The sequence below is a fragment of the Vidua macroura genome, chromosome 2 (assembly GCF_024509145.1).
Source record: "Vidua macroura isolate BioBank_ID:100142 chromosome 2, ASM2450914v1, whole genome shotgun sequence".
NCBI lineage: Eukaryota > Metazoa > Chordata > Aves > Passeriformes > Viduidae > Vidua > Vidua macroura.
In genome coordinates, this window is record NC_071572.1 from 66665813 (window position 1) to 66680966 (window position 15154).

General features: G+C 43.6%; 1 protein-coding gene across 1 annotated transcript in view; it reads right to left on the minus strand.

Moving 5' to 3' along the window:
• Nucleotides 1–6857: 6857 nt before the first annotated feature.
• The window catches only part of DCBLD2 (discoidin, CUB and LCCL domain containing 2), a 54024-nt gene continuing 45727 nt past the window's right edge, over nt 6858–15154 (minus strand). The window contains exon 16 of the mRNA XM_053971114.1: nt 6858–6930. Coding sequence (XP_053827089.1) covers nt 6910–6930 — 21 coding nt within the window. The 3' untranslated portion in view covers nt 6858–6909. The remainder of the gene's footprint in view (nt 6931–15154) is intronic.

Sequence of the window (15154 nt, forward strand, 5' to 3'; positions counted from 1 at the left end):
AAACTCGAGAACCAAGGGGTGGTCAGCAAGGCCCATTCACCTTTCAACAGCCCTATATGGCCAGTGCGCAAGTCCAGTGGGGAATGGAGACTGACGGTGGATTACCGTGGCCTGAATGAGGTCACACCACCACTGAGCGCTGCCGTGCCAGACATGTTGGAGCTTCAGTACGAGCTGGAGTCCAAGGCAACAAAGTGGTATGCGACCATCGATATTGCGAACGCCTTCTTCTCCATTCCTTTGGCAGCAGAATGCAGACCTCAGTTTGCCTTCACCTGGAAGGCAGTGAAGTACACCTGGAACCGACTGCCCCAGGGGTGGAAGCACAGTCCCACCATCTGCCATGGACTGATCCAGGCTGCACTAGAAAAGAATGAGGTTCCCGAACATCTACAAGATATTAATGACATCATTGTGTAGGGGAGCACAGCAGGGGAAGTCTTCGAAAAAAGAGAAAAAACTATCCAGATTCTGCTGAAAGCTGGCTTTGCCATTAAGCGAAGCAAGGTTAAGGGACCAGCTCAAGAAATTCAGTTTCTAGGAGTCAAGTGGCAAGATGGGCGTCGTCAGATCCCGACAGAAGTAATCGACAAGATCACCACTATGTCTCCACCTACCAACAAGAAGGAGACACAAGCTTTCCTAGGTGCCATAGGCTTTTGGAGGATGCACATTCCCGAGTATAGCCAGATTGTAAGCCCTCTCTACCTGGTCACCCGTAAGAAGAATGATTTCCACTGGGGCCCTGAGCAGCAACAAGCTTTCACCCAGATCAAGAAGGAAATCGCTCATGCAGTAGCCCTTGGCCCAGTCAGGACAGGACCAGAAGTAAAGAACGTGCTCTACTCTGCAGCCGGGAACAATAGTTTGTCCTAGAGCCTTTGGCAGAAAGTGCCTAGGGAGACTCGGGGTCGACCACTAGGATTCTGGAGCCAGAGCTACAAAGGCTCTGAAGCAAACTACACTCCCACAAAAAGAGAAATCTTGGCTGCTTATGAAAGAGTTCAAGCTGCCTCAGAAGTAACTGGCACCGAAACGCAGCTGCTTCTAGCACCCTGGCTACCAGTACTGGGGTGGATGTTTAAAGGAAAGGTTCCTTCCACACATCATGCCACAGACACCACATAGAGTAAATGGATTGCCCTCATCACTCAGCACGCCCGTATTAGAAATCCGAATCGCCCTGGGATTCTAGAAATTATAACAAACTGGCCTGAGGGGGAGACTTTTGGATTGTCTTCTGAAGAAGAAGAGCAAGTGGCACGTGCCGAGGAGGCCCCACCATATAATGAGCTATCAGAAACTGAAAGACAATATGCCCTTTCTACACATGGTTCCTGCCGAATCATAGGCACTAGTCAGAAATAGAAAGCTGCAGTGTAGAGCCCCACCCGACAAGTAGCACAAACTACTGAGGGACAAGGTGGATCAAGTCAGCTTGCAGAGCTTAAAGCTGTCCAGCTGGCTTTGGATATTGCTGAGCGAGAGAAGTGGCCGAGGCTCTATCTCTACACCGACTCATGGATGGTAGCTAATGCTCTGTGGGGATGGCTGAGTCGCTGGAAAAAGGCCAACTGGCAGCGCAGAGGGAAACCCATCTGGGCCGCCGAGATCTGGCAGGACATTGCCACCCGAGTAGAGAAGCTGACCGTGAAGATTCGACACATGGATGCACACATACCCAAGAGTCAGGCTACTGAAGAGCATCACAACAACGAACAGGTAGACCGAGCTGCCAAGGTGAAAATATCACAAGTAGACCTAGATTGGCAGCATAAGGGAGAATTATTCCTAGCTCGTTGGGCCCATGATGCTTCTGGTCATCAGGGGAGAGACGCAACATACCAATAGGCTTGAGAGCGAGGGGTGGACCTTACTATAAACAACATCTCACAGGTCATACACGACTGCGAGACCTGTGCTGCAATCAAACAGGCCAAGCGGATGAAGCCTCTGTGGTACGGTGGGCGAAGGCTAAAATACAGGTATGGGGAAGCCTAGCAAATTAACTATATCATGCTTCCCCAAACCCACCAAGGCAAGCGCTATGTACTGACCATGGTGGAAGCAACCACAAGATGGTTAGAAACCTACCCTGTGCCTCATGCCACTGCCCGGAACACCATCTTAAGCCTAGAAAAGCAGGTCTTGTGGAGACACAGCACCCCTGAGAGAATTGAGTCGGACAATGGGACCCATTTCAAGAACAGCCTTATCAACACCTGGGCCAAAGAACATGGCATTGAGTGGATATATCATATCCCTATCATGCACCAGCTGCCAGGAAAGTTGAACGATGCAATAAACTGCTTAAGATCACCCTAAAGGCACTCGGTGGGGGAAACTTCAAGAATTGAGAATTAAACTTAGCAAAAGCTACCTGGATAGTCAACACCCGAGGGTCCATCAATCGAGCTGGTCCTGCCCAATCTGAACCCTTGCACACAGTAGATGGAGATAAAGTCCCTGTGGTACATATGAAAGGTATTTTAGGAAAGACTATTTGGATTAATCCCACCCCAGGCAAAGACAAACCCATCCGTGGGATTGCTTTTGCTCAAGGACCCAGTTATACTTAGTAGGTAATGCAGAAAAATGGGGAAACCTCTTGTGTACCACAAGGAAACTTAGTCTTAAGTGAGGACTATGTGTAAGGTTTCATCATGATGCAGATAGAAATAAGAAAAGGGGTGGATAATGTCCAAGACTGAGCACCAAGATGTTTCCTATTACCATCCAAGTAGCAGTTGCATCTAGACAGTTTTCCTTATCTCCTGTTAATGGGCCCATCAATGTCTTGCCACATGACTCAGACATAACACTCTTCAGGAGCCAGTTCTGTTTAACAGGTGATTAAGAACACACCTTGTGACTCAAAATAACATCAGCCCATTGTGAGATGCTCCGCCCAGGGAGAGAAGCTAGGCATTCCCACCTGGATAAATCCAGGGATTTCTAGACTGAAAAGCAGCCTTTCCACAGGTTTCCGAGAAGACACAGCAACCACATCTGCCACTCCAGTTTGGACTGCTGCCAGCACGCTGGCCAAAGGGGTGTCAGGTTGTATTCTGACTTTGTCAGTGGTCTTCCTTTTTTATCATTGCATGTATTTTTGTCTTCTTTTTTTTTCTTTTCCCATTAAATTGTATTTCTGACTTAGAGTCTCTCACTGGTTTTGCTTTCAAACCAAAACAGAAAGTTGTAGTGAGATGAGCTTCAAACAGCAGATAGCACAGCAGATTAGAATTGAAATGGCAAAGAAATTATGTGGTACCAAAGTCTGGCCAGAAGTCAGGGTCCATATTCATTTCTTACTCAGCCCATAATTCAGACAACATTTCTCTTAACTGGAACGAAGCTTTGGATGGGTAAAAAAGTGAGATCTTGATCCAACAAAAAGCTTGAGTAGATAGAACTTATTGGTAAAATCTGCTTGTGGGCCATGTACATGAGCTTAATGGCTTGGCTTGGGTTCTATATGCCTTTTTCAGCTATGCTGAAAAAGCAGCCAGTGCATTCACTCCAGTGTGACACCTGGTTTGTGGTTGAATACAGGGCATTTATTAGGAGTTCAGAGTTTGTTTAGACCAAATTTATTGGATTTATCTGGCAGCTGAGAGCTGGAGGGCATCCAATCACTTATTTGCATTGTTTAAAATTATGGTTCAATAGAATTAAATGAAAAAGCTCCTTTAATGAAAAATATTTTAGTAGAACCATCTACCTAATTTAACTATCAAGCCAAAATTATACTCCTACCTACCCCATGTGAAAGTTCACAAGGTCTTACATGACACAGAATGGTAATTTATTGTCAATAAAAAACAAAGCACCAGAAAATCCATCAATTTAAAGTGAACACTGCAGCTCATGAATAGGGTCATCAATTTTTATGTTTCATGTCCAGAATTTTACATATTTAGGACTTATTTCTAGTCTCACAAAAAGAAGGAACAGCACTGTAGAATTTAGGTCAAGCATACCATGGTAGGTGGGAATTTTTTAAAATTGTTTTTCTGTTGTAAAAGTGCAAGTGGAATAAAACACTTTCAATTACTTTCATAAGTATTTTGTGTGCCTTGCCTCTCTCCTAAAAAGCCTTCTCACTAGAACAAGAAAAAAATCACAGACTGGAGCAGGAGAAGGGGATGTGGCACAGGGAGGCTGCAAGCCACTGTCAAGGCACCTGCTTTTGGGGGTGTCTGTGGCTGGCCATCTGGTGACCTGTGACAGATGGCCCCTGCAGAAGGGGTTTGCAGCACAGAAGGTGCAGTTTCCTCGGAGTTCTGCTTTGTAGCTAAGCCATGAGCAGCAGAAGGGGAGCTGCTCTAGTTCCCAGCCCAGGCTGGGAGGACAGTCCTGCCCCACCAGTGCTTTTTGCTGATCAGGAAAGGTGCCTGTCCCCTCTGCTCTTCCTGCCCAGGGCCAGTCACCTTCATCCTGAAGCTGTAGAAACAGGTTTCCTGGATTTCAGCCCTTGCACCTGGATCTGTCAGGAGCTGTGGAAGAGCCCCACCCCTCAATGGGCTGGACAAGGCAGAGCATGAAGCAGGGCACACAACAATGCTTGAAGTCGTTCGTCTAAATCACTTTTAACAGAGGGACATGCTCCTAAATCTTTCCAGTCCTTTTGAAAATGTAATCCCATGCAGCTCTCTGGAAAGCCCTGATGGGATTTCCTGACAAAGAGGAACTTATATTTTCTGGCTCCTAACAGACTATGGGAACTCCTTTACTTTTCTCTTTATTTTTTATGGGTTTTCTTTTTCATTTTCTGAGAAACTGACTTTCAAGAAATGATAGGGGTGGTTGAATCATGATGCAATTGTCACTGATTTAATTTTTTTATGAAGTATCTGGTAAAAAAGTTAGTAAAAGGAGACTGAATAATGTATTTCAATGAGTCAGTGTCTACCAGGAAAAAACACCTAGAAAACACAGCCCAGCAAGTAGTGTTTGCCCATTACATCCCAGAGGTTTTTTGCAGGATACCTCTTCTCTTGAAATGTAGATTGTCTTCAAACCCCTCCACAGGGAAGACCTGTCTTCAAACCCCTCCACAGGGAAGTCCTATCTTCAAACAAGACTTTCTGTTTTTCCAGAAGTTGTCTTTGTTTATAAACCCAAAATCCCATTTTTCATCTTACCACAGCTTTAAACATGCCTTACATCTTTCTGGTACCCTCTGAACAGTGTCCTTGGAAGCTGCTGCTTCAGCTCCGACTGTTTCTGTTGTTAGCTCTGAGAAGCTCTGCAGTGACTGTCTGGTTCAGGATGGTGCTGCCCAGACCAGAGCAATGGGAATGGCAAGTCTGATTAATTCCTCCCAGCAGACAGAATCTGCCTTGCTCAAAGGGTGGAAAATAAGTGCTAGACACCTCCTTACACTGCCTGTTGTGCTAGCACTGCAGGCACGCTATGGGTCTGCCCCATGCCAGAGCTGGCACAATTTTACCTTCTCAAGAAAGCTTTGCAGGTATGCTCCTCAGTGCCCACACTGGGAATACTTCTCTATCTCCATGAAATGTTTGTTGAATTTGTTTATGCTGCTGATGCCTTATTCCCCTTTGTGCAGGGGCTGGAACAGAAGTGAGAGGCTGGGCTGAAGGTTAGGCTGGGCCTAAGCTAACAGTAAGATGGTAAAAGCCACCATTAACTGCTCCTCATTGTGCCAGGTCCCAGGGGATTGTCCCCTTTTCTCAACTGCTCATAGCAGCAGGAAGCACCAGTCCAGGCAAATATCCAGTGGGATTTTGAATTAATTTTTCCTGGCTATTAGGAGATCATTAGGTCAGTTGGATAAGAGAAAGCAACACTAAGGTTTGGAGGGCAGAGTTTTGAAGAAACCAGAGATTTTGCACTTTTCCTGAGGTACAAATTGCTTTCAGAATACCTGGAGTGTTATGATCAGTAGTGTGTCTTTGGTACAGTGCTGCTCTGGCCTTGGGCATTTGATTTTATGAATTAAGATTATGTGTCTTGAGTAAAGAGGAAAAAAAAAAAAAAGCCTTGGTAAAGCTTTCCAAAATAGAATTTTAATTAGCTTATCTATTAAACATACTTTCACCAATAGTAAGTGGGCTCTTTTCTCAGAGAGACTGACTTATATAGATTTGACATCTCAGTGCAAAGGTGTCTGGGTTTACAATTGCTGAATTACACTGAGCTGTACCTGAAAAGTCTTAAGCCAATAGCACCACCATGGGGGCTACAACACTAAGTCATAAAAGATTAACTGTCATTATTTGTAATATCTTCACATAGCAAAATTATTAAATTGTTGGTTCCTTTGTTACAGCTACCTAAAGCCTCATCTTGCATCATTGCTGTATTTTCAGTCCCTTTCATCTAAGTGAGATTTTGAAACTTCCTCCACTCTCAACAAAAGAAAGATGCATGTTAGAGATGAGGTTAAGGTTTAGTGAACTGAAATTAATGTCATAGATGCTGACAGTACTAGAAAGTGCATTTTTTTGTTGTTTTCCCCATTTTCTTAACCTAAAACAGATAAATAAAGGAGGATTTTTTTTTTTTTTTTTCTTTTTTTCAAGGGGGGGGCTAAGTGGATAAGTGGATATTTAGTAAATGGAAAACTGGACAAAGGATTTCTGTTAACAGATGTAATCTAAATTTATATGGTAAAAATAGTCTAAAATAGATAAGTCAAATGGGGTATAGATTTCTGGAGTTTGTTTATGATTTAGAAGATGACATGTGGAAGCATCTTCTGGGGTTCTTTAGTTCAGTTTTTAACAATGGCAAAAATATCTGGAGGGGACAAGATCCCATAATTATGAAAAACTTACCTGCAATTTAAATCTCATTTCTAAATTATAGGGACATTTATATTTTAATGTCAAAACTGTTGTGGTGGTTTTGGTTGCCATCTCCTTTTAGGATTGAACTTCATTAATGGATGTAACTCTGTATCTAGAAAGAGAGACATAAAAATTAATCAGGTGTTACAGAATATTTCAGTAGCACTTCAGTTAGAGAATTTTTCCAAGCCTTTTCCACACCTTTCCAAGCCTTCGTGTCCAGTATTTGTCTGCCTAAGATGTTTTTTTTTTTGTTTCTTATCACAGACATTAGCTTTCATCTAATAATAAAGGGATGAGTCCTTCATGTGAAACAGATTGGCTTGATCACAGACCTCTAGAATCTGGAAAAGTTAGTTACATGCTGCATCTATTTTTATATTAACAGCTGTGTTACATGAAGATTATTAATATTAGTGTTTGGATGGTGTTGTTGTAGTGATGCACTGCAATGTAAAAATTTCCTCTCCTTTCTCTGAGAAATGAAACTCTAAGAGTAACGCTAAAGACGGCAGCTCAGGGAAGGGAGGGCTTTGTAAGCTTTGATAATACAAAGAGAGGTTGCAGAGCAATTTGGAGTTGAGTTAGATCTAAAAGAGGAGAGAGCATTTGCTTTTGTCACATAAGAAGGTGCTGTCAATCCTCACTGGGAGCAGTAGCTTGAAACAGCTGATTTGAGAAAAACCTCTAACCACAAAATGAGGGGAACAGTGGAAGGGGAAGAAGTTCTGTTGCTGCTCTTGGGTGTGGAGGCAAAGAAATTTGGCTGAGCTGCTCAAGATGATGGGATATCCAGACACATGATCTGGAAAGCCCATATGATTTTGAGCAGCAGCCAAGTTAAGTAAAAGTCTCTTGGTTTTCAGTGCAGTCTGAACTACAGGGCATAGTTTTTGAGCTAAGGTGTTTTGACTGGGTTCTCTGTAATTGCATTATTCCCTACAATTCCAAGAATAATTTGGTTATGAGTTGGGAGTGGCTTGGGCAGCTGCCTTCAATTTGGTGGTCTCTTGTTTCCAAAAGAGGGATTGTGGAGCATTTTTTGTTCTCTCTGGGTCCTGATTTTTCCTCGGATTATGGAAACCAGGCAGGGTTTTTGCTCATGTTCATGAATGAATGAAAAAGCTTAAGGAGGAAGTAGAAAGACCAAGGCATATTAGGGATAGTGAAAGGGAATTAAGCTGGTGGAGTTTCACCCTTCCATCCCTGAGAGAAGCCCACCAGGAGTCAGGACTCCCCTGTCGCTTACCATCAGGCAGAAGGAGGAGACCTGGTAGATGAAGGGGAGTGGAAATGGGTCCCTACTCGGGGAGGTAGTAAAAATTCTTCCCAACCCCCATCACCTACGCAGGTGCCACTTCAGGATAGGTGTGAGGCCCTGGATCCAGAGAGTCAGCCAGATGATGCAGAAGAAAATGATCTGCCCAGTGAGCCTCCCAATCACGCTTCATCTTGCAGAAGGATCAGCACCTCTGACACTAAACAGGAAAGCAGGGCAGTCATAGTGGTGACTCCCTTCTGAGGGAACAGAGGGCCCCACATGTGGACCAGACCCATCCCAGAGAGGTCTGCTGCCTCCCTGGGGCCTGGGTATGGGATATCACCAGGAGACTCCCTGGGCTGATTCAGACCTCTGAGTATTACCCACTGCTGATACTCCAGTCTGGCAGTGATGAGATTGAAAAGAGGAGTGTCAAGTGTCAGGGCAATTAAAAGGAACTTTAGGGCACTGGATCAAGTGGTTGATAGGGCAGGAGCAAAGTTCTGCTTCAGTTCCTTCAGTGGCAGGGATAAATGATGAAAGGAAGAGAACTCACCTTATCAACAAGTGGCTCAAGGGTTGGTGTCATCAGCAGAAGTTTGGGTTCTTTGATCATGGGGCAACTTTCACAGCACCTGGCCTGATAGAGCCAGATTGGCTCCATCTGTCTGTCATGGGCAAAAGGATTCTAGCCCATGAATAAGTGGGGCTGATTGAGAGGGCTTTGAAGTAGGTTTGAAGGGGGAAGGGGATGCAGCTGGGCTGTCTGGAAGCAGGCCCAAGGGTGGTAAGCCTGAGATAGGGGAGAAATGAACAGCCCAGCTGAGGTGCACGTACACTGATGCATGCAGTGTGGGTAAGTAACAAGAGGAGCTGGAGGCCGTGGTGCAACAGCCGAGATGTGATGTACTTGCCATCACAGAAATGTAGTGGGATGACTCACGTGGCTGGAGCACTGCACTGGATGGCTACAAGTTCTTCAGGAGAGACAGGAAAGGGATAAGAGGTGCAGGAGTGGCTCTTTGTGTCAGGGAGGCTCTCAATACTGTGGAAATTGAGATTAATGATGATAAAGTTGAATAGGTAAGAATCAGGGGGAAGGCCAACAAGGCTGACATCCTACTGGGAGTCTGTTATCATCCACACAACCAGGAAGAAGAGGTGGACAACTTGTTCCGTAAGCAGCTGGAGAGTGTTTTAGGATCACCAGCCTTGTTCTTGTAGGTGACTTTAACCTGCCAGATATCTCCTGGGAACACAACACAGCAGAGAAGAGGCAGTCCAGGAGGTTTTTAGAGTGTGTGGAGGACAATTTCGTGTGACAGCTGGTGAGCGAGCCTGCCAGGGGAGGGACTATGCTAGACGTGCTCTTTGCAAACAGAGATGGGCTGGTGGGAGATGTGGTGGTTAGAGGCCTTCTGGGGCACAGGGATCATGAAATTATTGAGTTCTTGTTATTTGGTAAAACAAGGAGGGGCATCAACAAAATTTCCACATTGGACTTCTGAAGGGCAGACTTTGGCCTATTCAAGAAACTTATTTGGAGAGTTCCTTGGAAAGCAGCCCTTAAAAAGAAAGGAGTCCAGGGAGGATGGATGTGCTTGAAAACAGAAATTTTGAAGGCACAGGAACAGACTGTCCCTGTATATCAAAAGATGAGCCAATGAGGGAAAAAAAAAAAAAACAAAAACAAAAAAAAAACCAAAAACAAAAAAACCCCAAATAAACCAAAACCACACCAAAACCATCCACGAAAACCAACAAAAAAAACCAAAAAAAACAAACAAAAAAAAAAAAACAAAAAAAAAAAAAAAAAAAAAACCAAAAAAAAAAAAACCAAAAAAAAAAACCCAAAAAAACAAACAAAAAAAACTTCTGGCCTGGCTGGGCAAGAAAAAGAGGGTGTACCACCATTGGAAGGAGGGTTGTGTGTCTCAGGAAATGCTTAAGGGAGTTGCTAGGTCATGTAGGAAAAAAATTAGGCAAAACTCCAATTAGAACTCAGTCTGACCACTTCTGTGAAGGACAATAAAATTATTTTTATAAATACATTAATGGGAAAAGGAAGGCACAGACAACCTCCAATCTCTATAAGATGTGGAAGGGAATTTAGTAACTAAAAATGAGGAAAAGGCAGAGGTACTTAGCACCTTCTTTCCCTCAGTTTTCAACATTAAGTCGAGTTATCCTCAGGACAGCTGTCCTCTTGGGTTGGTAGATGGTGTCAGGGAGCAGAATGGTCCCCCTGTTATCCAGGAGGAGGCAGTCAGAGACCTGCTGAGACACTTGGGACCAGATGGGATCCATCCCAGGATGATGAGGGAGCTGGCAGATGAGCTTGTGAAGCTGCTCTCCATTAATTACCAACAGTCCTGGCTCACTGGTGAGGTTCCAGAGGACTGGAAGCTGGCCCGTCTGATGTCCATTCACAAAAAGGGTGGGAAGGAGGATCCTGGTCATTTTAGACCAGTCAGCCTGACCTCAGTACCTGGTAAGGTTATGGAACAATTTATACTGAGTGTCATCACACAGCACTTACTGGATGGCCAGCGTATCAGACCCAGTCAGCATGGGTTTAGGAGGGGGAGGTCCTACCTGACCAACCTGGTCTCCCCTTATGACCATGTCACCTGCCTGGTAGATGTGGAGAAGGCTGTGGACATTGTGTACCTGGACTTCAGCAAGACATTTGACACTGTCTCCCACAGCACTCTCCTGGAAAAGCTGGCAGCCCTTGGCTTGGATGGGAGCACTCTTTGCTGGGTTAGGAACTGGCTGGATGGCTGGGCCCAGAGAGTGGTGGTAGTGTCCCCCAGGGGTCCATACTGGGGCCAGTTCTGTTCAGTGTCTTGACTGATGATCTGGTTGAGGGGATTGAGTCCTCCATCAGTAAATTTGCAGATGACACTAAGCTGGGAGCATGTGTTGATCTGATGGAAGATAGGAGGGCTCTGCAAAGGGACCTGGACAGGCTGGATGGATGGGCAGAGTCCAATAGGATGAAGTTCAATAAGTCCAAGTGCCGAGTCCTGCATTTTGGCCACAATAACCCCCTGCAATGTTACATGCTGGAGACAGTGTGGTTGGACAGTGCCCAAGCAGAAAGGGACCTGGGGGTACAGCTGACTGAACATGAGCCAGCAGTGTGCCCTGGTGGCCAAGAAGGCCAACGGCATCCTGGCCTGTATCAGGAATAGTGTGGCCAGCAGGAGCAGGGAGGTCATTCTCCCCCTGTACTTGGCACTGGTGAGGCCACGCCTTGAGTGCTGTGTCCAGTTCTGGGCCCCTCAGTTTGGGAAGGACGTTGAGATGCTGGAGCACATCCAGAGGAGGGCAACAAGGCTGGTGAGGGACTTGGAACACAAGCCCTGTGAGGAATGACTGAGGGAGCTGGGGTTGTTTAGCCTGGAGAAAAGGAGACTCATGGGGGACCTTATCACTCTCTGCAACTTCCTGAAAGGTGGTTGTAGTCAGGTGGGGGTTGGTCTCTTTCTCCAGGCAACAACAGACAGAGGGAGAGAACACAGTCTTAAGCTGCGTTAAGGGAAGTTTAGGTTAGACATCAGGAAAAAATTCTTGACTGAAAGAGTGGGCACTGGAATATTCTGCCCAGGGAGGTGGTGGAGTCACTGTCCTGGAGGTGTTTTTTAAAAAAGACTGGATGTGGCACTCAGTGCTATGGTTTAGTTGATGAGGAGGCGTTAGGTCATAGGTTGTACTTGATGATCTCAAAGGTCTTTTCCAACCTAGATCATTCTGTCATTCTGTGAAAATAGCTCATATCCTGGAAAGCTTGTATTTCAGAGAGCTCTAACCAAAATATCTAGTATATACTATGTACTCTGTGAACAAAAACACACAGCATGAAACAAGATGAAAAGAGGCCCTTTGGTTATACTCCTATGCAATTGCAGCTATTGTCACTTTGCAGTAAAGTGCCTAAAATGATCTCTCTCAAACCAAAACAAGGCCTGTGAAGAAAATGAAGTTTTCTACTGTGTCAAAGCTAGCTACCCAAAGTTCTTTGCTTTTTTCCCTATGGCAGTTCCTGTCAGTAATGAAGACTCTGGTGTTACCAGTTATAATACTGGAAGATTCAGGGTTTAAGATTAGGCCAAAAGGTCTTGAGATTTCTCAGATAATTTATATGAATCCCTGGGCTGTCTCTGGGCTTTATGTCACTATAATTAGTGACAATGAACCTGAAAACACTGGAAAATAAAATGTGTCCAAGAAACCAGAATAGTTAAGAGAAAAAATGAGGAAGTAGTACCTGCCCACAGTGCTGGTTGTCATTACCAGTTAATTAGTGGGGAGAGTGTGGAGCCACTGTGCTGCCTCTGAGGTGAAATGTGGCACTTATTTAACAGTTCAGAGAGAGGCTTCACACCAGCTCAGGACAATTGTAACATCTGCAGTTAATAACCCTCCTCCCCACAGAGGCTGTGCTGGGGCATCTGTCACAGAGGCAGGGGACAGCGGGGCTGTGTCTCCAGCGCGGGGCGGAAGGAGGGATTCAGTGCTGGGTGCCAAGGACACTCTCCAAGGAAATGCACTGCCACACGCTTCATCCTGCTGGGTGGCAGAGTGTGCTTCCAAGTTGTGTAATTCAATGACAGTCAAATGCATGGGCTGGCTTTTGCTGGCCTGTGTGGTGCCATCCCAGTGTGGGGCATCCAGAAATTGAAATTAGAATCACTAAAACTAATAAAAGAGTAATCAGTGAGACACCATCTACACCTCACACCAGTGAGGTGTACCAGTCAGATTTCTGTCCTTTAAGCTTGTTGACATGAGGCCTTTGATCATGGAAAGCCTTTGAGCAGGCTTTCCTCATGCACTGCCATTTCTGGCTGTGCAGTTAATAAAAATTGATCCTGAATGAAGCTGATGAGCTAAGAAGAAAAGCTATGGATAAGATTTTATCTCTGCATATTCTTGTTACTGATAAAATGAATTCAATACAAGAACTGCTTAACGTGTATAAATTGTGCCAATGGGTTTTAAGCTGTAGCTTGAGGCATTTATCCTTCAGATTTCTAAGTTTGTAACTTCACCTCAGGCAACCTGTGGAAAGCCAAGTCTTAACTAACAAGGTCAAGCGTTTCTTTTCAAAAGGTGGTAAGAAAATGAGAAGGCAGAGCACAAGCCTATTGGGCATTTTCATATTTCTTTGCTTTTTGGGGGTTTGATTGGAATGGAGTGTCTCACACGATGTAAGTAAATAGAGTAAATTTTGTAATTTGGGACTTGCCCTGAAACTTACTTTTTCTGTCAGCATTTCCACACCAACCTAACAGGTGACAGTGATCCTGTCATAGAAGTAAATGAAGTGTGAATGTGTCAGGTGTAATTTTAAGTGTTCTCAGCTGTTGAAAGATTATTTTCCATAATTAATTGGATAATGCTGAGCTCTTGGGCAAAATATATTCTTTTCCTCTGGGGGAGTGGTATAATTTTAAAGTTTCAGGCTCATACCAGAGGTGAGTTGTCCCTATGTAACATGTGTGATCCTCACTGATGAGTTAAGGGCCTGTGAAGAAAACACTGGATTGATCTGACATTTTCCAGGCATTAGCACTTTCCTTCTGTAGTAGGAAGAATACGAACTCTGTGCTGTGCTTATTTTTGAGGCCTTTTGAAGACAGTTTTTATTTGAATATAGTTATATTACTGAACAAATGTACAATAATTTCTCATCATAATACATAGTATAAAGTGCTTTTTTGTATAAATAATTATGTTCTGAGCTGAACCTATTCAATATGAAAAGCAAAAATTCTATTTTTATTTTTAAGCGGCAATAACCCACATTCAGAATTCAGGCAATTTTTGACTCAGTGGGGTTTTTTTAAGTATTTGCCATTGGATACTTTTACAGTTTATACAGTCACACTTTTACTTTACTAATTAACCTCCAAGTAGCTGGTAAAAAAATCCACTTGCTTCATGGAACTGTAAATGCTGTGAGGAAATAAACTTCAGTGCAGGTGTACTAGAGAAAAGCTGATTAAAACAGTGCTAATTTTATATAATTGGTTGTATAGAAAAATAGGACTTCACATGCTGTTTTTCCTCAAATTATGTGAGAATAAGAGTTTGGTTTCGTTTTGCAAAACTTAGTAATACTACCTTGAATTGGATCTACATATGTCATCTAACTACATGTAACTAATTGTATGTAATCATATTTACCGTGTACTTCTAAACAAGTACTGAATATACATTATTTGTGCATGTTTCTGCAGATAAGGGCTCAGTTTTTTTAATTTTAAATTTCTGTTTGGCTCTAGATGCAGCTTCATGATTAGGAGACATGGAAGGCATCTGAGGTTAAGTCTGAAGACACACCAAAAAGAATTCCAGGTAAATATTTTTTTTAACTGTATGAATGAAGATATGACAATATTTGTGTTTGAACTGAAGAACTTGAAAATAGTGACTTTGTCAGATATATCTTACCATGCAAAATGAAAGGGGAAAAAAACTTGTTGAAACAGTGTAAAATTGTATATACAGCTCCTCAGAACAGTTCAGTGTCAGTCTGCTGGCTCTGAGATGTTCTGCATCCAAGATCCTGAAAAAACGTGAAGTTTTATAGCTAGTTATGTAAAAAACCATCAAACCCTGAAGTATAACAGTGTTTTTGTGGGAAAACAGCTTCTGTGTACCTCTCTCTGCTTGTACCAACAAAGCACTTCATCACTACAGAGAATTTTTAAACTGTCCCATTTATGAAGGAGTTGTCAGCTGGGATGCAGAGGATCATCTTGGGACTCATTCTTGCAGGCAGCTGTATTAGTTCTGGATATCATGTGACTGTCTCATTATCATGTGAGTTTAAAATCTGATACAGATGCAAAGAAATGAAAACTTTTGAAATACTCAGTAATGATTTTAGTCTTTTGATGCTGACAAATGTAGCATCTGCCACTGTTTGGAGTGAGAATGCTGCCAGTGAAGGTCCTGGTTTCATGAGAGACATTTGGTTTAATAAACAGCATTCATTTCTGTTTGTTTGCTTTATGCAGAGACCAGTACTTTGTGATTACGGTTTCATCTTCCTGTCCTGTGT